Source organism: Cygnus olor, chromosome 5, assembly GCF_009769625.2.
Source record: "Cygnus olor isolate bCygOlo1 chromosome 5, bCygOlo1.pri.v2, whole genome shotgun sequence".
In the NCBI taxonomy this organism is placed as follows: Eukaryota; Metazoa; Chordata; class Aves; order Anseriformes; family Anatidae; genus Cygnus; species Cygnus olor.
This window is the reverse complement of record NC_049173.1, coordinates 41,126,429-41,150,550: the sequence shown is the minus strand read 5'-3', so window position 1 is coordinate 41,150,550 and position 24,122 is coordinate 41,126,429. Positions and strand designations below refer to the sequence as shown.

General features: G+C 33.3%; 1 protein-coding gene across 6 annotated transcripts in view; it reads left to right on the top strand.

The window, feature by feature from the left end:
- CDIN1 (CDAN1 interacting nuclease 1) overlaps positions 1-24,122 on the top strand; it is a 126,025-nt gene that overhangs the window by 50,441 nt on the left and 51,462 nt on the right. For 3 of the 6 annotated variants that reach the window (XM_040557521.1, XM_040557524.1, XM_040557525.1), the window contains 5 exons: positions 2,935-3,014; positions 3,365-3,414; positions 5,800-5,867; positions 10,966-11,031; positions 12,825-12,930. In XM_040557521.1, the coding sequence (XP_040413455.1) occupies positions 2,935-3,014; positions 3,365-3,414; positions 5,800-5,867; positions 10,966-11,031; positions 12,825-12,930 (370 nt within the window). Of the gene's footprint in view, positions 1-2,548; positions 2,684-2,934; positions 3,015-3,364; positions 3,415-5,799; positions 5,868-10,965; positions 11,032-12,824; positions 12,931-13,571; positions 13,740-18,133; positions 20,115-24,122 lie in introns of those variants that run through there. The other 3 variants (XM_040557522.1, XM_040557523.1, XM_040557526.1) reach the window with 3 other exon arrangements.

Sequence of the window (24,122 nt, the reverse complement as noted above, 5' to 3'; positions counted from 1 at the left end):
AAAATGAGCAAAGAAATAAAGCAATGAGCGTGCCTTCCAGGTCTAAGCAGTTTAAAGGGTAGATTGCTGACAGTACTTTGTTCTCACATCAGCCCTTTTTCCCCTTATAACACAAGAACAGCAAGATGTAAGTTCACAAGGCCATCACAGTAACCTTAATGCTGTACTGCAGTTGTGTTAAAGAACTCATGTTTAGATTTTTATCTCCTTTGAGCACTGTTACATTTACAGAAGTTTTTCCTATGTATTTCATTTTTTTAGGTGCACTATGGTTATTTCTGCTAAAGTCTGCAAAAATATAATTACATTATTACTTACATGTTTATGTAATTACAATATGATAGAATTTCTTCATTTGAAAGAAATGTATGTTACATTTATCATTTCTTTACTATATTCAAGCAATTATTCAATTTGACCACAGCTAGAAGAAGTGTAACAGCTTGAGTAAGAGTATATGACCTGCTTTTGTTGAAATATTCACCAGTGACATCTTACTTTTGATTAAGTAAGGAAGAGAGAGATGCAAGAATAGTGTTTCCATACACTTTATTTCCTGACTGACCTTATTGTTCACATAAAAACCTTGCTGTTTCAATTTTTACACTATAAGCCTGTTGGTATGCTGCCACTTCAGTAACTGACTTGATGAAAAAAAAAAAAAAATTACAGTTGAAGATGGCTGTATAGGTAATACAAAATGAACAATATGCTTTTTTTTTTTAATTTTGCAGGACATTAAGAGATATGTTTATGTAAGAAGGAAAGTATATTGAAAGCTGGTGTAGTGATAGATTTCTTTTAATGCCTTTTCTTTTAAAGGCTTAATTTAAAAGAGTAGAACCAATGTGACATCAGGATAATATAAAATTCAGTATGCCAATTTATTATTACTCTGATATAAGAAAGAATAGAGTGTCTTGTAACTTCAAGTGTGAAACTGAACTTGACAGTCTCAGGAATCGAACAAATTTATTTTGCACCTGTAGCTCTTTACTCAAAGTAGTGTCCAGTTAAACGTCTAAATAATGTGAATCCGTGGGGTGTTGCTGTTTTTTTGATCAGTCATAAAGTATCTTAATTTTTTTACTATCAACTCAGAATAAAATAAGTAGCCCTTCACAACAGTGAGTTCAATTACATCTTCCTCAGTTCTACCCTGTTATTCTACCATTTTACCAACCCTTCTATTGGCAAAGTGTTACTTGCAGAGAAGTCTTTAATTTTTGAAATTTTGGTATGTTTTATTTCTATCTAAAAGATTTTTTTATATATAATTTTTAGTGTTAATAAAGTACATGTACGCAGTGCCTTCTGGTTCACATTTTCATAGTTTTTATCCAGTATACAAAACACATTTTTAACAGTGTACAAAAGCTAAAGTGAAATGCTATTTATTTTTATTATTCACTTATAAAAGTAATGTTTATTTCATATGAGATTAATATGATACAAATATGTACTATGGCATTATGCATCTGGAAGTGTTTTGGCCTGGTGTATCATTCTCTTTAAAAATGCTTATGCTTGAACAAATTTTTGCTCCTGCCTTTAATCATGCCATTCTTTGTAAGTCTTGCAAAGCCTTTAAATTCATTTTGGTTTTTATATTCATTAGCACTAGGGTATAGTTTACTAAACTACATATTTTATTGAAAATATTACTTTCAACTGGTTGTGATGCTTGTAGAAGACAGCATCTGGGGAGTGGACTAAAATCACCGTCTCCTTTAGTTTCAGCACAGCCTCTACATACACACATTGACTAACAAAACTGGCATTACTGCTTAGGTGGAGGGTCACAGGTTCCAGGAGTCCTTCCACAGTGTAACATGCGTGTAACAGAGTGACAAAACTTTGGCCCTGAGTTGGGGAAAATTAGGTAAGAAACAGGAAAAAGTAGGTTTTATCTTTGTTTACAGGACTGAAGCACACACGGGTTAAGGGAGTTTGCCTGAAGTCACACAGGAAATCTTTGGCAAAGCTGGGAACCTTGCTAGTCTCAAGCCTGGTCTACACTTAACGATTTGGTGGTATAAATACACCAGCAGCTGAACTCTATCAGCAGTTGTTCCCAGGAAGGAGGCAGCTCGTGCTTGCACAGCAGCATTGTTTTTTTCTCTGAGAAATTGTAAAATGAAGTTTTTGATGTTTTTAGAAGGCATTCTTGTAGAATAAGGTCTTTCCACTCCTTTCAGGAATTAATTGGTATATGCAACCACCAAGATTAAGCATCTGTGTATAAAACAGAATGCCAGCTCTTCAAGGGACTGTATTCACATATGAAAATAAACTAAAGGCAATTCCCGACTAATGTTATTTTTTCTTATTGTGGTATTAGTGATTAAAAGACTGATAAATAGTCCTAAATTCACTTCTGATTTCTTTTGTCTTAGATTTATACACTTGAAAATACCACAGAAAACCTTTGACCAACTTTTAAATACAGACAAATAAATGTGTTGACATCAAACAAATAAATAAATTTGAAGGCTACTAAGCTGGAATCACCAAGTCTATAAAGTAGTTAAGATTGTTTTAAAGGCTGTTTTGAATTTTTCTATATCTTCTTTAATTTCTCCAAAGATATGGAGGTTATTTTGAGTTACATTTTCTGTATATTAAGCAGTTTACTTAAGACCTATGTGATGCTTCTGAAGCATATAGTGTCCAGTGAAACTGAGTAAGTAAACAAGTGACTGCTATCACCCTCTGCTAAAAAAATGCTTTTGTGTTTTAAGAATTTTAGAGTTCATATATCTGAGTGGATAAGTTGTGACAAATTTATAGGTCTGTTGTTGCTGCTTGGATAACCTTAAAAATTATCAACATCGTCAATGTTTTCCTTTATAAAAGTATGCCTCTCTTCCTGCCTGCCAAGTGGATAACTGTGCTAACAGGTTTTTGTATGTTTTTATTCTTTTTTGTCACTAGCATCCAAAACTCTTATTAATAGTATGCTACGGGACCCTTCTCAGATTCCAGATGGAGTTCTAGCAAATCAAGTCTATCAGGTATTAATCACAGTTGTCCTTTTTTTTTTTTTTTTTCCTCTGGCAATGCTGTTATCTGCCTAGCAGAGTAAAAGATTTTAAACCTCATTTAATTACTGTCATCATAAACTATCACTGAGGTCAGGGTGCACCATAAATGGCAATGCAATATTTGTGAGGGGAGCATTTCACTTTTTAATAGCTCGCTTTTATAGTGAATAAAAGCATGCAGTTTTTGTTTTCTGTGATTAAATCTGAATAGCATCTGATAGCCTTTTTGAAGAAAAGTAATTACTGTTTTTAAGATACTGTTTAACTGTAATGCTTTTGTAGTTGCCCATCACTATACTACTTCTCTTATTTGTCTGCAGTGTACTGTGAATGACTGTTGTTATGGACCACTGGTGGACTGCATCAAACAGTATCCTTTCCCATAAAATTTTAGGTGCACAATTGACGAGCTTAGACTGTGTGGAAGAGATGTGTCTAGCTTTAACCTGACATAAAGTTCTGCTTCACAAACCACATTTCATACTCCTCTGTTTTACGTTCAATCAGCTAGAGGGTCACTGCAGAGCTTTCGCTTACACCGCTTAACAAAAATCAGATGGACCACGGGAAGTTGTCAGTTTGGTGGCTGCACATTCATATGCCTGATTGAACCTCTTTGGTTTTGATTAGTTGAAATGCATGCCTGGTTTTCTATTAAGAGTAGTTGACCCTGCTTTGAGCATTGGGGTTGGACTACATGATCTCTGGAGGTACCTTCAATCTCAAGTATTCTGTGATTAAATTAGTACGTTGCACAGACAATGTTGAACATTATGGCAGTGCTTTATTATGAATATGAATTTTAATTAGAATGTTTTCAAGTGCAGTTCAGGTTGTGATAGATTGACTGATTAGCACTTTTAAACTCATACCTAACCTTCCAATGTAGTAGGGGTAACAATATTTGTAGTTGTGATACGTGTGGTGGTTACCTCTTGAAAATATGTTCTCTCTGCTAAAATACCTGCATGGATTCTACTGTTTCATTTAAGTTTAACAGCAGCAGGATAGAGTTCTAATTGTATTTGTTTTGGTTTTAATCATGTTCTTAAGTATTCATTGAGACTCTCTTCAGTGTTAAACGTGACTTTCTTAAAGTGGATGAATGTAATAAGTTGAACTTTTGAAAAGGTTGTTGATCATTAATTTTCTTATCCAAAATTTGGTACTTTAGGATTAGTATTATTGGTGATGAACAATCTGACTAAAGTCTTCTCGGAGTCTTCTGAAAGAGTTATGAACAGTTTTTAAGAATAACTTGACTGCAGTCTATATGGTCTTCCCTATCATCTCCAGATTCTGGTTCGAGATAAGTTATTGAATATACAGTGACGTCAATGAGAATAATCAGGAGATTTTCAATTCCATTTTGGTACAGAAAAGTTTAATACTTGGCTGTATGAGTGCATTATCTGCAAGTATGTTGCTGAATTAGATGTTAATATTGAGGTGCATAAAATAGTTAAAAATCAATTTAAAGTTAAGGTTTTAAAAGCATAATGTCTTCTGAAGGATTGCATATTGATTTTAAATATAACTATCTAATTGTATATGCATGGACTAAAGTATGAAGTCAACCTCTTCGTAAATGCCAAGAGGCTATTTTTCAGTAATAGTTCAGATGCTTACGGGAAACTAGGCTGCTAGATTGCATGAGTAGAAAATGGCTTGTGAGGTTATTTACAAGTTTTGCCCCATGGTCATTGCCACACATCAATAACAGGTATTATTATAGACTAAGTCTAAGTGTTTCTGCTTATGGTGCATTATAAATTCTGTTTGCAATATTTTTTCTTACATTTTTGGCATTCTTCATTTGCCCCCATTTTTGTACTGTAACTGCTAGTACAGTTTAACATAATATGTAGCTTCAGTTGATAAAAACTATAGATATGTGAAATGATTCCTTGCAATTAGCTTTTCTTGCTGTTCAGCATAAAATATTGGTATAATTTAGGTAATCAACTGTAATGGGAAGATGATCTGTAGTTTACATTTGCAGAAGTTATTCTAAATAAAATCAGGAATTTAATTGTTTTTAATGTAAGATCCTTTATTGTGATGTTCCATGAGGTTCTTCTTAAAAGCTTCCATAATGGAACTTTGACCTCTGGGCGGATACATTAAAAATGTTTGATGTGATGACTTTTTTTTACATATTGCTAAGAATAGCACATTGGATCAACAGGCTGTCAGTGAAGTGAAAAGGACTTTGCTGTAAAATATTATTTCATTCTTCTCTGACATTAGTTCATGCTTCTGAAAAATCAATGAAAAGGGTGTTTTGTTACAGTAAGATGTTTCAGATGGATTTAGTGTCTCTCAATTTCAGAATATAAAGAAAAAAAAAGTTTATTTCATTCTTTACTGAATTAGAGAATTGATGCATTAATCATTAAAGAATAACTTATAAGCTATTTAACCATGTGTTTTAAGCTCACGCTTTATTTTAATTTGGGGGACAGGGAGCAAAGGTAGCAATATTGCCCTTATATATATACCAGGTAAGTATGATATAATGGGTTTTAATTTTGTAAAATGTATTCTGATGCTGTATACAGTAGTCTGATTTTCACAAAGTGCTAAATGCCTCTGCCCTGTAAGGAATTTCAAAAATTAGAGTTCAAATCTTTGATCACTCTGAAATGAAGTTGAAGGCCAGTAAGTTTTATAATGAATTATTTTACCTATGATATTTTTCTGAATTTGTTTCTTTTCCAATGTAATCTTCTATTTCTTAACCTAAAGCTATCAGTGCTATTGGGCACGAGCATGAAGTCTTGCTGCGAGAAATGCTTTTGGAAAAAAATCTCTCTTTCATAGGTAAGAATCAGTGGTAGAGGCTAGCTAGTGGATCCTTAACTTTAAAGATTTCAGTGACTGTTTACTTAAGAAAAAAATAAGCCTCAACACTCTTTGTATTAGGTAGTAAAAGAAGAGTAAAAAATGATTGATGCTGTACATGATATCTTTTATTGATTTAGAACTGAGCAGGAACTCAGTTACCTAATACCCTATATATACAGCACATGCACAGGCTTGCAATTAATATTTTATAGAATAAGTAGCTGAAAAAAAATGCTTTAATATCTGCTGCAGTATTACTTTTGGTGTCATGAGATATTAGCCATAATCTAGGCCTTGTGAGACTTAAGAGGAAGCATAAGAAATATTAGCTTCAAAATGCTTTCTGTATAAAGGACTGCTAGAAGATTCACTCACTTTGCTTTCTGTGCAGTTTCTGTTGGATTTTTTGCCCCCTGCTTCCCAAACAATGAAAGTCTCTATTGAAAGTTATTTTGAGGATTAATTAAAGTTATTTTCTTTCTCTTTTTTTCTTTTAGCACGTACTACATTTCTTGTGTATAAGTGCCATTAAAACAATCATTAGTATTTAAATGATCAGTTCTATAGTGATAATAAACTTAGTATTGACTTTTTAAATCTTGGATTCCTTATGTGATTAGATAATAACAAAGTGAAATGCTGTCTTTTTACAGTTGAGTGTTATACAAAGTTCGTATAATTAAAGAGTTTTACTGGTAAAACCAGTAAAATTAGTAGAGAACTTTAGGAGATCCCTCCTAAAGCTAGACTCAGGGTAAGATTTTGGAAAACTTTTAACAAATTTAAGAAATTAGAAAGAATATTAAGATTTTTAGGTTTGTCCGCATGATTAAAAAACAGTGTGCTCTTTTATTTTAGTTATTCCTATCTTTTTACATTTTTCTCCATTACATATAAACTTCCAAATGATTCTATGAAAATGTGAGAAGGCTTGTGGGTTGTTTTTTTTGTTTGTTTGTTTGTTTGTTTACTTTGCTCAAAGAGCAGAGATACTAGGATTAAATTGTAATTGGAGAGACGATATTGAGTTAAAATACTAAACAGTTCTATGAACAATAAGTATAAAACAAGCTGCCAGGGAAGGTTATGGAATCACCTTCAATGAAAAATTCAAGGCAAGACTTGACACTCATCCATCAAAGTTGGTAATGAAATAAATCCTGTCACAATACGAGGGAATGGACTAGATGACTCACTAATGGATCTTCAACCCAACAATTATCATTTTTTTTGGCTTGTGCAAGCTTGTGTTGTACACAAATCAGATTTAAATTTTAATGATTCATGACCTTGGGTAAGCATCAATTTTGCCTTTAGAAATAAGCTCCAAGAAACTTGTACTGTCAATTCAAAATACCTAGAATGGGTTAACTTGTCAACATACAGAGATATAAATAAGATGGATTAATTTATTGTTTATGTTTTATGCATAGTGAAGCATTTTTTACTCATGATGTAAGATGTGTTAACTGTTTTTATTATATCTTTCCATTGAATGTGTCTCGGGTTCTGGGTTTGATTTAAAAAAAAAAAAAAAAAGCTTTTCCTTAGTATCTGCAAGATGAACTTTACTGTATTTACTGAAACCCTTGCAGTAAAATCTTTCCTTTCTCAAAAATTGCATCCAAAACTACTTGAAGAAAACCCCTGGAAAACAGAAGAGATGATTATTTCCTAAAGGTCAACAGATTCAGGCTTTGTCTGGCTTTCCATCTGAGTAAGATGGAGTTCAGGTGTTGGAGATGGCTTGTGACTTAGATTGCTGTACTGACAAAACTATTACTTTTTAACCCATGTATTAAAGAAACAATTCCTGCTGCCATTTTCCATGTTAGTGTAGTAATCCAGTGTACTATTCTTCTAGAATAGCAAGTTTTTTGTTACAGCTATGTTTACCTGGGCAATAGAGAGTATGTTACAGAAGAAAAAAGCCTAGCAGCATTTAGGGTCAGGAAGAAAATTTGTTTCTAGAGGACGTAGCTTTCAAAGCATACAGATCAGAAGTAACACCTTTAGATTCACCCAGAAATTGATTGGAAATTTAAACAAACTGATATTTTTTGTATTTTAGGAATGCATTGTTCACGAGAAGCACATCGCTTCCACTCTACATCAGAAATGCAGTTCTCAAGTCTTTTCTGTTTTGCTTGAGATTTACAGAATCAAGGGAAGTATTCTCTCAGAACAGGCTAACAGCCTTCCCTTCCTCACTGGTTCACTTGCCTTGCTGAAATGCCAGGAATTTCTAGGTTATACGTAAGATCTGATTTCATCTTTTCATGTCTTTGCCTACCCCAGAATATATTAGGAAAGCTTCTAGCTATAATGGGAAGGTATATAACCGACCTTTCTAGAATCTTAACCTCCTTTCGTTCCCACTATGGTGTCCCTCAGTAGCCTGGATATAAATCATGAAATCTGTTTAGTGTTTTCTGCTGTAATCTTCAATGTGCAGCTACTGCCTATTGATGCACCAATAGAAGAATGTTTTGCTTCCTTGTTACGTCCAGAGGCTAGTATAAGAACAATGATGAGTTAAATGGTTATGATTGAGTTACAGTAAATACAAACCTCCAGATCTGTTGGAAATCTAAACTAATGGACAACATGTGGACAAATTTAGGGCTGTTTCAACATAATTTTCAAATCTGAGGATGAAGATATGTAGCTGCCATTGGCTGGCTTTCAAGCAGTTAAGTCATTCTCTTGATCCATACAAGAGCTAAAAGATATTTTAAGGTGTGCATAAGGCTTCTATACCAATCTAAGGCTTCTATACCAATCTGAAGCATTCCTGGGCCAAAAAGTTTGAACTTCCTTTTGATGAGGTTTTGGCGTAAAGAATCTTTCTGGTGATTTTGGAGACCTTCTGTAACTCCTTTTTTCTTTTTCTTTTTATTTTTCCAAAGTTACAAAGCTTCATAATAATTGAAGAATCAGTAATATATAATTATTTTCCTGTGTGTGATTGTCAACTCACATCAATAATAAAGGTGTTTTTTAAATATATTTTTCACTGTTTCTAATAATGCAAAGAGTTAATAGAAACCGAGGCAAAACTTTCCAAAACAAATTTAAAGCAGAAAATATATTGTGTCAATCCATGTGTTAAATCATTTCAAAAGTAGTCAGGCATCCTTGAAAAAAGAGTCTGCTGGAGAGTATAAAGGTAATGCCGATACAAACTCCAGCTCAGACACTTGCAAAATTGACCTATCAGCAGATGCAAAAACATTTCTCCTGGTTTCAATGTGGAGGGTTTTTTTATGTTTCTTTAAGGTAACTTTCCTTAAATTTGTGACACTAGCCTTTGTTAGATGTGATGGAAAAGTCTGAACATTCTGTTGCCATTTGTGTGTCCCCAAATAATTAAAGTTTCTTCTAGACTTCTTGTCTAGAAGAATGAAAGTCTTTTCCAGACTGCCTTAAACAATTGAGAGCAGGTCACAGTTAAATAGAGCTGGATGAAACTGGGTTATGTTTTATTTTTATCAAGATTAAGAAATTACTTAGAATAATCATTTGTTTTCATAATGTGTTGTAAAAATCTTTTCATAGGTTCTGTTAAACTAGAACCTTGTCAATCTAAACATATTTTATCCATATACCTAACAATTTAATTTTGAAAGTAGCCAACAATCAAGTCTGGCTACAAATCCTAGAAAAGTTTAATAGCTGAGCAGGTGATATTAAGAAGTGTTGGATTCCAAAATCATGTATTTACAATGTAGTGTTCCTACTGTGAATAAATGCTCTCAAATTTCAAAAGAAATACCACAGCTATTAAAAAGAATAAACAGCTATTGCAGTTTACACTTAAAGTGAATGTACAGCATTCCAGAATTACTGGTGTCCTGCTTGCAGTATTAGTTCATTATATAAAAATATACCTCAGACTTTTATTTTTCAATAAGGAGGGGGAGTGAAGTTTGCTTTAGGCAGTTTTAAAATATTTTGATTTCTAAGAGGGTATGTTTATCTTGTCATTAAAATATTGCTTGGACTCAAACTGCTGACCTTTCAAGATATGCACAAAGTATTCTAAAACTGAGTTCTGAACATTGGCCGTGAAACTACTGTCCTAACCTGATAAATGGATTGGAAATAAGCTACCCAACAGTGAGAATGGACCATTAATTTTAATCAAAGGTGATGTAGAAAGGCGAATGGGATGCATGACAATGTCAACAGCCCAGTAGGTGTTAAGGGGCTACACAGCCTTACTTGTTACTAGGTTGTGCCATTAGTTGAGCTTCGGTGAAGACAGAAAGCCATGCCTGGAATTGAATGACCAGGTCACTCCAAAATCTAATGGTGTTTCAGAAATACCAATGTAATGGTATTGGAAATGAAGGACAATAGTTTAAAAAATAGTGAGGGCTTGCTTTCTCCTTTTTTTCTTCTTTTTTAAAGAAAGCATCCTTTTGTTTTTTGTTTTCTTTCTCAATTATTTTTTGAAATATTCAGTTTTAATATTCAGAAGTAATAGAGTTGTATAGTTAATGTTAAGAAAATTTCAATTTTTTTTTTTTATGTTCTGAAATTGGTTAAATTATATTCAGGAGGCAAGAAAAATTAAAATCATGTCTTCCCTCTGTTAGATTTCTGGAAGAAGATTTTCTTCTTCTTTTATTTATTTATTTGTTTGTATATTTAGCATCCCTGTGCTAACATTAAAACAAAACTAAGAAGGCAGCTACAGTATTCTACGTTTGTGGTGTTGGTAGGATTAATCTCAACAGCTCCCTAATGTGAGAAGACTCTTCTTTCAATCAGCAAATATATCTCTTTATTTTGAATATTTGGGGGTTATAAAATACTGTATGACAGCTTGAATTAATGATGTTTATAATGAAGACATAAAAATGCAGGGATGACAAAGAAGCGTTTTTATATCCATGCTTCAGGTTTTCTACGAAGGTTCATTTAATCTGACACAGTGTTGCATGCATAAGAAAGATATGTATGAGTGCATTAGTAATTCTTACACTCTTATTTAAAATAAAATTAATTATACTGCTGTCTAGTTAATAGAATAGTTTTATAAACAATAGTTCTTGTTCTCTATGTATAGCTGAAGATCAGCTGCGTGCAAAAGGTTATGACAAAACACCAGACTTTATTTTAGAAGTGCCAGTAGGTAAGTCTTTTAAAAGAATTTTTATTATTTTATTTTGTGTAGAAGTGTTTATGTTAAAATATTACAGCTACTTAAGACATACGAAAGTAAAGTATATTATAGGATACAATATTACTGTTTTTCCAGTGTTTACCCAATAATTTTAACAACTTCTACTTTGTGTGAGAGTATTACCCATAATACAAGTAAATATAATATTAATATTTTCTCTTCAGTCTCTGCACGTTTTTGTCACAAAGTCATAAAAAAGAAAAAAGAAAAAAAAAAAAAGAAACAATAGGAACCCCCAAATCCTCGCTCCCTCTAACTTGCTCAGCCCACTTTATGATGTGAAATCTGAAATACCTATAATTGTCTTAAACTTTAAGGCACAATCAAATGCAAAGCAGTCTTAAAGTAATACCATTACACCTCTAGGTCACTGTGTAAAGGTTTGTCATCGTGCAGTTACTCTCATGCCATCACATTGCATCTAAATACAACTCAGTAGTTCTCTATTTTTTTTAAAAGCCTGCATTAACAGGAAGCAAGAAGGAATAAAAGTGGGTAAAAAGGTCATGCCAAAGTTCATCTACATCTTCTGGTCTTTAGGCCATATAAGAAGGTAAGATGACCTGTTGGCTAGGCCATGGAAGAAAAACATGCATGTTGTCCAAGTGTAAAGGATTCTTAATGATCCTTTGTAAATCGACTTTCATACAAAAAGACTTCTGATTCACCTGCTTAGAGCACAACACCTGTCTGTGCGGATGTCTACCGGTGGGTGTGTCAGAGCAAATAAAAAGGCTGAAAGCTCTCTGCGAAAGTCATGTGCATGGCTACCTTCTTTTGTTCTTTGTTTTGACAACAGTTGGAATTATTACAGATAACCGATACATGCATTGGTATAAGGAATTGAGTGTGTACTGTGAGAGACTTTGTCTCATCCTAAGCAGTTCTTCAGATACCATCTTTCACCACAATAATCTCTCTTATCCAATAGTTAAACAACTATGTATAGGAGAGTCTTCTGAAAAGTTTTTAAAGACCTCCTTAGCTCGGTAATGGTATTCCACATTGCCCTAATGGAGAATGGATGGTGTTTTAGAGCGATTGTCATGATTTCTTCTTCAAAATTCGATTGTCAGTGTCAAAGAGGACTTTCCCCCAAAAAAGAGCATTTTATTAATATTGCAAAATCAATTCTGCAAAAAAATGAGGAAAGACACCAATCAGTGCAAATCCCAGAGTATCCCAGAAACAGAAATTCCAAATTGTATTTTTCACATAACGCTCCTTATACCTAAATTCTTCCTGCTGAAGCAGTTTTGATTTTGCAAAAGTAAGGAAGCAGATAGATATCTATGATAACCTTTCTTGCTGTTCTCACACCTTCCACTCTAGACTAAGAATTTTCTGTCTTTAGTGGCTTAGCTAACTGTTCTTGATATTCACCAGCCTTCAGTTCCTTACCTGACAACTCCTTTCCAGCAAAGTAAGGGTGAAAATAGGATGAAATTGCACCTTAGTCTAGTCTCTCTTTCTTTATGTTCTGCATGTTTTAGAATAGATGTGAATATCTAGAACAGGATGTAATTAAACTTAAATTGAGACACTTATCAATTAAAATACTTTGTGTTTTTTTTTGAAAATGTCATGTGCATATTCGAAAAATATTTTTACAAATATGTAACTCTGTTGCAAGCATGAATTATGTGGTAGTTTGGGGGTTAAATAGGGTATTCCCAAACACATTCTTACAGGCTGTTGAGTTTGATTTTCACAGTTCACTTTATTTTCTGCTGTCACCCTAGCTGTTGAAGGACACATAATTCACTGGATTGAAAGCAAAGCCTCATTTGGTGATGAAAGTAGCCACCAAGCCTACTTGCAGGACCAGTTTTGGAGCTACTGGAATAGGTACATCACTGTTATTTTTCCCTATAGATAAGTAAGAATACATTTTTTTTAAATAAGTTACTGTAAAAAAAAAAAAAAAGCATAAAGTGCTCATGACTTTTTTATTAAGCCATGTGAATAGAATACGTGTTACTAATCTGACATTTTGAATTTGATTAATTAGTATGTCAAATTGGAATGCTGAAATATTTGTGACAAATTCATATGATAATGCTAACATGCATCAGATATATATGGTGATTTTACAGTGATGCTGGAAAACAGAATAAGCTGGTTTGGTACAGAAGCTGTATTTCAGTTTGTTTAGTACTTGACTGAAGGAAGATTCAGTAACATTTTGTAATACTTGCAAGGTGCCAAACTTGTTCTAAAATCTTCACAGTCTAACAAGTGTGGTTTGTATGTAAAGAACTTTATTGCTTATTGTCAGTGTATCTAAATTGTTTCACTTTTTTTCATAAAACATTTTTTGGTACATTATCTACATGTAACAATAATAATACATTCTTTTCAAGCTAAAAAAGTATTTACAAGAATATAAGAGAAGTGAGGTATGCTGGACAGAATTTTTGAACATTGATTTTGTTGGTATAAAGATCCTGTAAAGACTGTTAAAATAGTTCTGCTTTATTCTTATAAAGGTTCTTATTGTATATAATGAAGAAGACTTAACACTGGGGAAGACTGTTGTTGTTTAAATCCTACGCAAGATACTCATCTTAATTCTATCTTTGTATGTGGTGGAACACTAAGCAAGGCAGTAAGTGAGGTAAATGCAAGTTTTAATAAAGGATTTGTGATAGCATAGATTAAGAAGCCTTCTTAGTGTTTACAAGGTCATTTCTGTGAAATCTGAGGGTAGTGGAGAAGATGGCACAAACATGTTTAAACATGCAACTAACAACATATGCCAACATCAGTTGCCAGTCTGTGGTGACCATCAGTATTTCAGCTAAATATAAATAATAAATGCCAACGTGAAAATTGCTAGCCTTAGTGTGGGAAATGCCCTTAAAAGCAGTTTCTATAGGATGCAGCAGAGATAGAAAAACTGTATTTTGAGAATAACACTGTCAGAATGCATGATTATGCTCTGCCAAAACAGTTGTTGATATGAGGAGGGCCTGTGCTTATTTGATAATCCCAGAAAGCAGTCAATTGGAGAACTTGAACTGAGGTTATGGGAACCTCAGGAAGAATGTCCATTGTTGGACAAAGATGTTGTGCTACAGGAAAATTATAGACAAGAATTTGTGAGATATATAACCAGAGTATGAGACTTAGAAACAATTTCGAGTATATAACAATATCTAGGCAATTCACGAGAGTGGCAGGAAAGATGCTGATGCAACTGGTGCCGAACTTGCACATCAGTGTAAATGAGTAGCTTAGGCTGTGAGGAACCTATTAAATATACTGGCTAGAATATTTTCAGTGGGTATGTGTTTGAGGGGATCCATGATAGTGTAAGAGGAAAGCAGCTCTAAGTGAATTTTAAATAGATAACATGAGTATAAAGGTATAAAGTTGAGGTGGGGTGAAAGGTAAATAGACAAGTGGGATGAAGGCATTGATCCATTTCAGATTTGCAGTAAAATTGCTGTTGCAAAGTCGAACTTGTAGTATTTGTCTTTTTGTGCTAAGTAAAATGACTATCTATGTTTTGGCTTGAGCTATAATGTATAAAAAACTTGAAAATACTGGGTATCCTTTGAACCTGACATTTCTGAAAGAAACTTCTCTTATGCTTGTATCAGGAAACCAAGACATAGCTAACTTCATTTTAATTTTGATTTTATCATGTGATAATTAATATTGCAACTTCAAAAATAGGATAACACTGAGCTGTTAATAAAGTACCTTTAATGTTGCAAAAGCTAGACTGAATTGAAATAGGGTTCATTAGAAATGTTTTGGAAGTAGTTTTCAGATTTTGCCTAATCTTTTTTTATAGCTATTTTATAGAAAGCAACTAGAAAAACCGGTGATTCTTACATATATAAAGACTTTACATTCATATGAAGGAAACTAGAAGTCTCCTTACTGAGATGTGTTATTCCCTAAACCCAGAATTTAATCTTAGGTTAACTATGGAAATAAGGCATAATTCTATTTTTGGGGGGTGTTTTGGTGGCAGTGATTTTGTTTTTTTGTTGGGTTGGGTTTTTATTTGTTTGTTCATTTCAGTTTTTGGTTTTGTTTTGTAATAAACAAATCCTGTTAGTTTTAATTTTGGTACTGCTTGGTTAAACTAACACTATTGCATCTTCTGAAATGAGTTCTGAATTACTACAGGTTCTTCTAATATAATAGCAGTTGGATTAATGAATGCTTGATGACAGATTAGGTTGCATGTAGCTTAGACAGTTAACTTTCATTCCTCTCTGAAACTATTTATATGAAAAGACAGGTGTAGCTGGACAAACTGTGAATCAGTTTTGAATGGTTTAATGAATCAGCCTATCCAAGGTTCTCTCAAGTGAGAACCAGCTTCCGAGTCAATTCATATGTACCTGTATCTTTCCTTTCCACCTGAAGGAGGAATCTTTCGGAGAAGATGCATCAGTTCATAACAGATGTATCATGACACTCAGCCCATCCTTCAGGGTTTTGTAAACCTGATCTGTTGGTTGAAGTTAAAGTTCATTTGAAATTGCAGAGAAAAGCTGTAACATCACTTGCTAGATGTGGATAGGAATACATGCCTAGATATTTTGAAAGGAGTGAATGTGAAAGGTTTTAGATCTTTTCCATGGAGCTTTTTTTTGTTTCTGTGAAAAGTAAGCGTGAGACTGGAATAGTTTCTGGGTGTTTTTCCACATCTGTAACAGATGTAAATTTAATTCTGCACACAATCTGACTGAAAGCTTTGAACGTAGCTATGGTTTGTTTGCTGTAATGCGTATGTTTCATTAAGTCCTGTATTCTGTGCTAACTAAATCTGTGAGTGTCTTAAATTGGCCTGTACTGACAGGAAAGAAATGGCACTTTCTCATTTAACAGAACAGCTCCCTAGATTCAGTCAACCATGTCTGTTCACCTCAGTGCAAAAGAACACCTTTTTATTACTCTGAGTTCTGCAGGGACAGCTTAGCAAGGTTTTTTATGGCTCATACATCAATGGTATTGTTAAGCAATTTTCAGTTGCAGTGCTACACTGCAACCTCATCTTCAAATTAAGCTTCACATTAAAAATGCACAAAGTGTACTTTGTCAGTGGGTTTGCACAGCTATAATTTAGGACACTGTTTAGATATTGAGAATTTTCACTGATAAACAGAAAAAAGCAAGTTCAGTCTTGCGTTTTCCCAGGCTGGTTTTGGAGAGTGATGTTTAGGAAAAAGCTATCTTGCATACTGAACAAACTTAGTATAAAATGATTCATGTACTCACCGAAACCCTTCCTTCTACCTGTTTGTTCCTCCAAAACAATGGCATCCACCGAGCAGGCTGCAGCTTTCACTGCCACTATGTAAACAAGACAACTGCATATGCATAACATAACATGCAGTTCAAATAGTAATTAGTGGACACTGACAGTGACTTCATGTAAGCAGGTATAAACTCAAATACAGCAGTTTATATTTTGTACCTTCTGCAAGCCTGGTTAAGAAATATGTACCTTCTGGAATGTAGTTTCTAGAGTACAAGGAGAAAGTTTGATGCCATTGTTAGCTAAAGAAACTTTACTATACATGTGAGAGTAGGGAAATGTAGAAACTGTAGGAAAATGTCATATTTGATACTGATATTAAACTAAAGGTAATTTCACACAGTGAAAGAGAATCATTTCATTCTTTTTGACTAAGAATAGTAAGTCATGCCTGTAGTAAATTCCTTTCCCCCCTTTGCTTGTAGTCTAAATGTCATTATTTTTGTTTGTTTGTTTTGAAAGAATAAATGCAAGTTTCTCATAATTAATTTTAAAATAGTAGCCACACTTTTCTGAAACCTAAATTCATGGTTAAATCTGTTGTTAATTAATACAATGTCTGCTCTTGAGACTTTGGTTTATAACCAATAGTCTTAGTAATGAAATTACCATAGAGTCCTGTAGAACAAAAAAAGGTCTTTCAGATAAATGTGAAAAGAAAAAATATATATATAGTATTCATTTCAGTTACAAACACATCTGCTCTATTAGTTTCTTTTTGAAACTTTTTTGAGTGTTCTGTTCATATTCATTTGTAGTTGACTCTAAGAATGAATCGTACGTGAGCAGACTGAATCAGTACATCAAAATGATGCACATTTTTTTATGGTCTACTGTTTAAAATGGTTTGACATAAGTACTATGAAGACTGCTTAAATAATAATTGTTGTCTGATTGTAGGTGGTAGGGGAAGAGGGAATCATGCTGTGGGCTTATGGATGTCTGTTCTATAACAGTATCAATATGATCCAATTGAAAATTGTTTAAAAAGTTGTACTGGTGAGTTGAAAGCCAGTGGTATAACGACTTGGAGGAAACCTTGGGAGTTGTATTTGTCAAGTAGCTAGGAAAACTGTTCATGCATACCCAGTATCCAAAGCTTCACTGGCAGCCCAAACATAAAGAACTGAAAGGTCATTCTTCTTCTTGCAGTATGAAGGTTTGTTGACATATTTCGACACACTGGTACAATGCTGAAAGGTTTTGACCTTACTGCAACACTGAGGGACTTAAGGTTTGTTTAGCTATCTAATGCTCTTAGATTTTCACACATGCTGGATTTTGCTCTGCTGCTTCTTCTCTCCCTCCTGACTCCATTTGAATTAGTAAATTAATCTTAAATAAAACATTGATGTAGACAGAAGAGGGGGGTTTATGATGATTTTTGCAACTTAGAACTAGGTATAGATGTTTCTATGAAAATAATTTACTTCTTTTAGAATCTGCCATGCCAACTTGCTCACCTTAAAAGCACTGAGTAAGATAGGTTTGTTTCTAGACAACAAGAATCAAAAGCAGTGAGATGATGCTTTCTACTAGTTTACTGTATTCAGTAGTTTAATTTGTGAAGATGATAAAATTCTGTGTTCTCCTCTCAGATATATACGTACACACACAGAGAGGCATACCTCTGCACTTCACAAATATTCTAGATACACTTAGCTTATTTCCAGTGAATCATTGCTTTATTTATTTAACAACGTAAACAGTATCAAAATCAACATGTAGTTTATGCCTTTTTTTTCTTTTTTTTTTTTTTTTTTACTTTAGCACAGAAGTAACATCTTCACATTTTACTGGTCATAACCTCATTCAATAAAGTGACTGAATAACAGACCATGAAGATGTCTTCCATCAAGACCACGCCTCATGCCTAGCATTGCTATAACATTAATTGTTGTGCTGATTATTTTAGACTATTTTGTATCAAAACTCCTTTTGTCAAAACAAACAGACCATACTGTATACAGTTTAGTGTTTACAGTTGAATTACATTTTCATGCTTTTTTCTCTTTAAATATTATAAGATGGACATCAAAATGGGATTTTCATTATAATTTCAATTCAACCACTGAAGCCTTTTTAACTGCAAGATTGTTACATGCTTAACTTAAAAAGTAGTAAATGAGGTACTATAAAGCTTTATTTAAATTATTTTTTGCCTTATATTTTTCTGTACTGTCTTAAATATTATCATGTCACAGGAGACTTGTGTAGTGCAGATAGAGCATTTTCAACTTCCATCTACATTACTGGAAGGCTTCAGCTCCAATTTTCGTGGTATTTCTCATTCAGATTAGACAAGCATCTAAGTTTACGTACGATAAGAGCTGACAGCATAGATCCTGCTCTGCTTGCCAAAGGCCTGGTTGCAGACACTCCACTATGTCAAAGTATGTCAACCCCCCACAGACGTTACCTTTCAGAATTCCTTGTAATTTTTAATTGACATTTACATCTGACATTTTCAATGTATTTCTTAGTGTTGAGTCTTTATCTATCTAGTAATAGTTAAAAACCAAGCCAAAGCAAAAAGAATCCCTTCCTGTAAACTATGATATCATATATTTTTTTTATTTAACAAGGTCACGTTGCTAGGCTGAAACTCAAGAATGACCAACTCCCCCTTGCTTCATGTAACTCTATATTTGCTATGCTAGTCTAATCCATTTCAAATGACGAGGAGGGAAGTAGGAATATAAAGTGAAATTTAACTCTTAATGAATGAAACACAAGTTTATTATTATTACTATACGTCATGCACAGAAAGGATACAGAGATTTTCAGTAATTTTTTAAGAATTTCTATAGATATTTCCCTTTGAGTCTGGTGCTTGCATATTGAAAGTGGTATCTTCGCACCTGTATTCATGTTACATGTACATGCAAACAGCATAATATTGCAAACAAAATGAAGCTGGCAAGGATGTAATTTAGCTGCATGTTGCAAAGTCTGTTGTTCATCCTTCCCTTCAGAAATCTCAAGTTTTCATGTGGTTTAAAATAATAGAAAACAAATAAATTAGTGTGAGTACAATTATCTATCTATAAGAAGTTAGAATGAAGGACTACAGTTGATCATAAATGTCACAAAGCAAAGAAATAGAAGGAGCGTTTTGTCACAAATAATGCTGCTTTTCTTCTAATTAGTTAATTTACATTTTACAAATTAAGGGCAAGATTCAGACAGAAGATAATCTAGTAGCATATCATAGCTTTACTGACCTGTATTTGTATATGCCAAATTTAAGTTAATTAGAAATGTAGATGCTGTTTGTTTTATCTGTCAAAAAGCTCATCTTAAAAAAAAATCTAGACACACTTTTTCCCCCAACATTTATCATTTAAATAATAGTCTTGCCAAGATGGCATCCTCATAATAAACTCTTTTCAGTGGAGTGATGGGTAATGAAGCTTGCTTGTGAAGGCAGCGAAAAATGTTGTCTAGCCAAATGTGTGAATATGATGGCTAGAGAATCAGTGGACTTTCTCAGTCATCAATCTTTTTAGTAGCCTCTTACACATCTGAATATTTTGATAGATGATCTAATAATTGAGTTATCTATCTTTCTAACTATCAGAGTTGCATAAAAATTATTCTCACATGCTATTGAATATTAAATATATTGGGCATCCAGTAAATTTTTCAAAAAAAGGTCCAAGAGGTGGAGGAATTTAGTTGTGTCTTAAGCACACTTTAAAATATTGAATGATAAACTACTATATATAGAGTATAAAGATATTTGTACAAATATAAGAAAAAAGTAAATATTGTCAATAGCTGATTACAAATAGGACTCAGTAAATAAAGCACATAAAAACAAGACTGTTGAGGTTAGTGCACAATCTGAGAGAAATTTGAGGTATAAAATGAATAGATTCAATAGTCCCTGGCTGGTTAATGGGCAACATTCACATTTACACACAGCTTCACAAATTCTTTGTGTCTAGGAAATCTTGGCATACAGTTTCACTGCAGAGTCCCAAATTACCTTTCAGCCTCTGTGAGAGTAGTTTCAATATATACTGAGAAGTATGTATTGAAATTGCCCACATTTTGTTTATTCTGTGAGATTGTACAGTGCAGATCTGTGTTTCCAGGGCACAAGATTCTGCTTTCCCAGGACAGTAATCTTGTTTTAAAGGAGACACTTAGGATATATGGATAAGTTGCATTAAGTACACCATCAGGTGTGTCTTACTAGGGCTGCTGAGTAGCAGAGCAAAATGATTGTTGGTGTTGGTCTGTTTTTTTAAACACTACAGTTCTAACAGGCATTTGTATAATTCTTGATTTCAAATACATTTCTGCTCAAAGGTTTGGGTAAAAATCATTTTAACAATAAAAAAATCATTTTTAACAAAAAGAAAATAATCATTTTTGGATGAAGAATATTTTCATTTCAAATATTCCTTTTCCCTCTCAGTGTCACCAGTTTGATTTACGTTCCTTCTTGTAAATTCTTGAAAATTGTATGTGGGGGAACTCATCTTCTTTTTAAAAAAAGCAGTTAGTCTAGATTGTATGTTTGTTTTGGTTAAGTACTTTATTTGTAGGTTTCTTAATTACAGCAAGGTAAAAACAAGTATGTTTATGAATAGTTCTCCAGTCAGCAAAGTGAGCTTTCTTTGTTCAGAACAGGAGTGACCAGGGTATTTGTCTGTGGATACCAAAAAGTTATTCACTCATTGTAGAATTGTAATGAAAAAGGCATGAGAGAGAACTGCTTAAAAGGGAAAAGGAAAGATTGATCTCAAGGAGCTGGATGACCATTGTTTGACAAGTACTTTGTGAAAGTATCATTGGACATTGCCAGTGCCTATGGATCTACAAGCTGAATAAAGATTTGTCTGTCTTACTGACAGCAGCTGTGACTCTCATGCTTAGTAAGCAAAGTTTTTGATGCTGGAGAGTTCTTGTTAAATGTGCATTAGTGGTTTGATGCATTTTGGGTAAACGTAAAGCAAGGCACTGAAATAAGATGACTTGAGTATCAAAAATGTAAGACCTCACAATCAAAATGTGGTTCTGAAGCTCCACGCTTATCTTGCAATACTGCATACCTCATGAACACTCCACATTTTTGTTTTCAGCAATGCTTACATTAATTTTATGGAACTTTAAATGGCATAAGCATAATTTCACATAAGCATAATTGCACATAATTTTAACCTAGAAATAAGACATTAGGAAACAAATTACAAGAAGAGGTAAAATTATTCAGTCTTGTTACTTGGGGAGTTTTAATATAAAAAAGCTAAAATTGCATCTGAATATATAAATTAATAAGCAATTAACTGGACTTGATTAACGTCAATGTTTGATTTTCTTTATTATATGTGACAACTTCTGACATTAAGTAAATTGGCAGTTATTCTAGTCAATATTTGTAGCATGGCTACATGAGAACATACCAAGCTCCGACGTATACACAATGTGTTATACAAACTTGTGTATATATTTGTGTGTAATTTTAGAATGTTTGCATTTTAATTTGGGAAAGAGATCTTCATTTTCCTCCCCTAATCAAAATAGCAAGAGTCTGTGTTTCTTCTGGTTTGTCATTTGATTAGCATGCTCTCATCCATCACTAGGCTTTGATATGAACATCAAGAAATCATGTCTTTTTGTTTTAAATGATAAATATGCCTTTGTCATGATTACTTACAGACATTCCAAGGTTTACATCTGAATTGTCAAAGTGTAACTGCACAGCTTCTCTGATGTGTGACATTATTAGTGAAATAAAGAACTTTTTAATTTGTCATGGATAGATAGGCCTTAGATATTGAAGTTACAAGGCTGTGTTAGCTGTGATGCTGGAAAAAAATCTTCCTTCCTCCAGTGTTTTTCTAAGATTTGTTGTTTATCATCGAGAGACAATCAGCTGCACAAGAGCCTTTGCGGACATTCTTATTTGCGGGGTCCAAGCCTGTCTCTTCAGGTTTCATTATTTAGGTCTGATGTCTAGTTAGCTCGTATCAAAACTAATACCATCTGAAGTACCAGGCTTCCAGTGGTCACACAACCAACATGAAAATTTCTTCAATCTGACTAATATTATTAAAGACAGTATCTCTTCAAACTTGAGCTTTGTTTCAGTGTCTATATCAATTACATCTTGTAAGTGCATTTCCTTGAATGTTTCATTGCTTGTTTCTATAGACGAAGTACATCTGAATTAAATGATATCCTGCACATTTTTAAATAAAAATAGTGAGAATGCAGGCATTTTGTCTAACCTACTAACATTCTTGCTATGTACTGATGCTACTAAGACAAAATACTACTGTATTGCTGGCTTCTCATTGTTAATATAGTACAGTAAATTAAAAAGTTTTTGAAGGTAGACACCTAGATGGATTTTTATCAACTATTTTATCACTTATTTGTAGGAAGAATGGTGTATGTCATGTAAATATGTAATTTAATTTTAGTTCCTATGGAAAGCAAGCGTTCCTTGAAATCTTTGGGCTCACTTAAGCATGATAAAATATTATTTCCTGCATTTCTTTTTTGCTATTGCGTTTATTTTGTTCTGAGCTTATTGTGGTCCAATTCATTTTGTGGTATTGTACTGAAATTGAATCTTTGAAATTTACAATTTCAAGATATTGCAATTTATAACCTTTGAAATTTACAAGATAGTTCAGACGAGTTCAGTGAGGAATCCCACAAAATGATTTAAGGGCCCATGATCATGATCAGCTTATAAATGCAATACTTTGTAATAGAGTATATATGATATGCTGTAATATTTAGTTGGTTTTTATTATTTTGTTAATCTTTACCTCAGAGATGTTGATCACCACATTTTTGATTTAATCAAGAGTATCAATCTGAACCCAAATTCATTTGAATAATAAAGTAATGTAAAATTGATCATTTTATTGTACTAATTTCTGACTATTTCTCTGTATTTGGAATGTACTGTTTAGTTGATTTTAAAATAGTGAACAGTATATATATTTCAGGCTCTCTGTAGAAGAGTAATTTTGAAAGTATATTCTCATTTATTTGTTTCAAAAGGAGAAATATTTTATATCCTTTGCAACACAGCTCAATACATTGAGTGGGATTTTGTGACATACAAAGGATGCATGTGAGTTTTTGAGACACTGAAGCTGTAACCCAACTTGAAGAAGACAATGATGGCAGTGAGCTTCTGTACAGAGTTAATCAGCTGCAGAATTTGTAAACTGCGTATGTGTCAAAGTTGAAAATGTTAGCACTCTGATAGAAGCTTGAAAAGGTTAGACCTGATAAAAGCCATCAGCAGTTAAAGAAAGTGATTTATGGGAATGTAATGACACAAAATGCCTCATTTATCACTCATATATAGATAGGTTAAGGTTTCTGTGTCATACTTTAAAAACTTGACCACTTAGAATTGTCAAAATAGGTACTTAATTGCCCATCATACATTTCAGTTTGAATTTCCTTTGCTTGAATTTTGGTGATTTTACTGTTATGCTTCTCATATGGTTCTTTTTAAAGTCATTCATATTTCATATTTATTTCATATTTGTTTCAAATGGTATGCTCAGTGCTCTGTTAGAACTTTTATTAGGTAAAGCTGTTGATTTGAGTACTGTCCAAATCTTTTGTTGATTTACAATTTCATTCAGCCTAACTGTAGGGAAAATGACTGAAGGTTTCATTTTCTTTTGTTTTATACCACTAATTCTCATCAAGAGTTTACAGCTTTCTAATTCAATCCGTACATTTCCTCTCCAAACTGAAATATGAGATTTAAAAG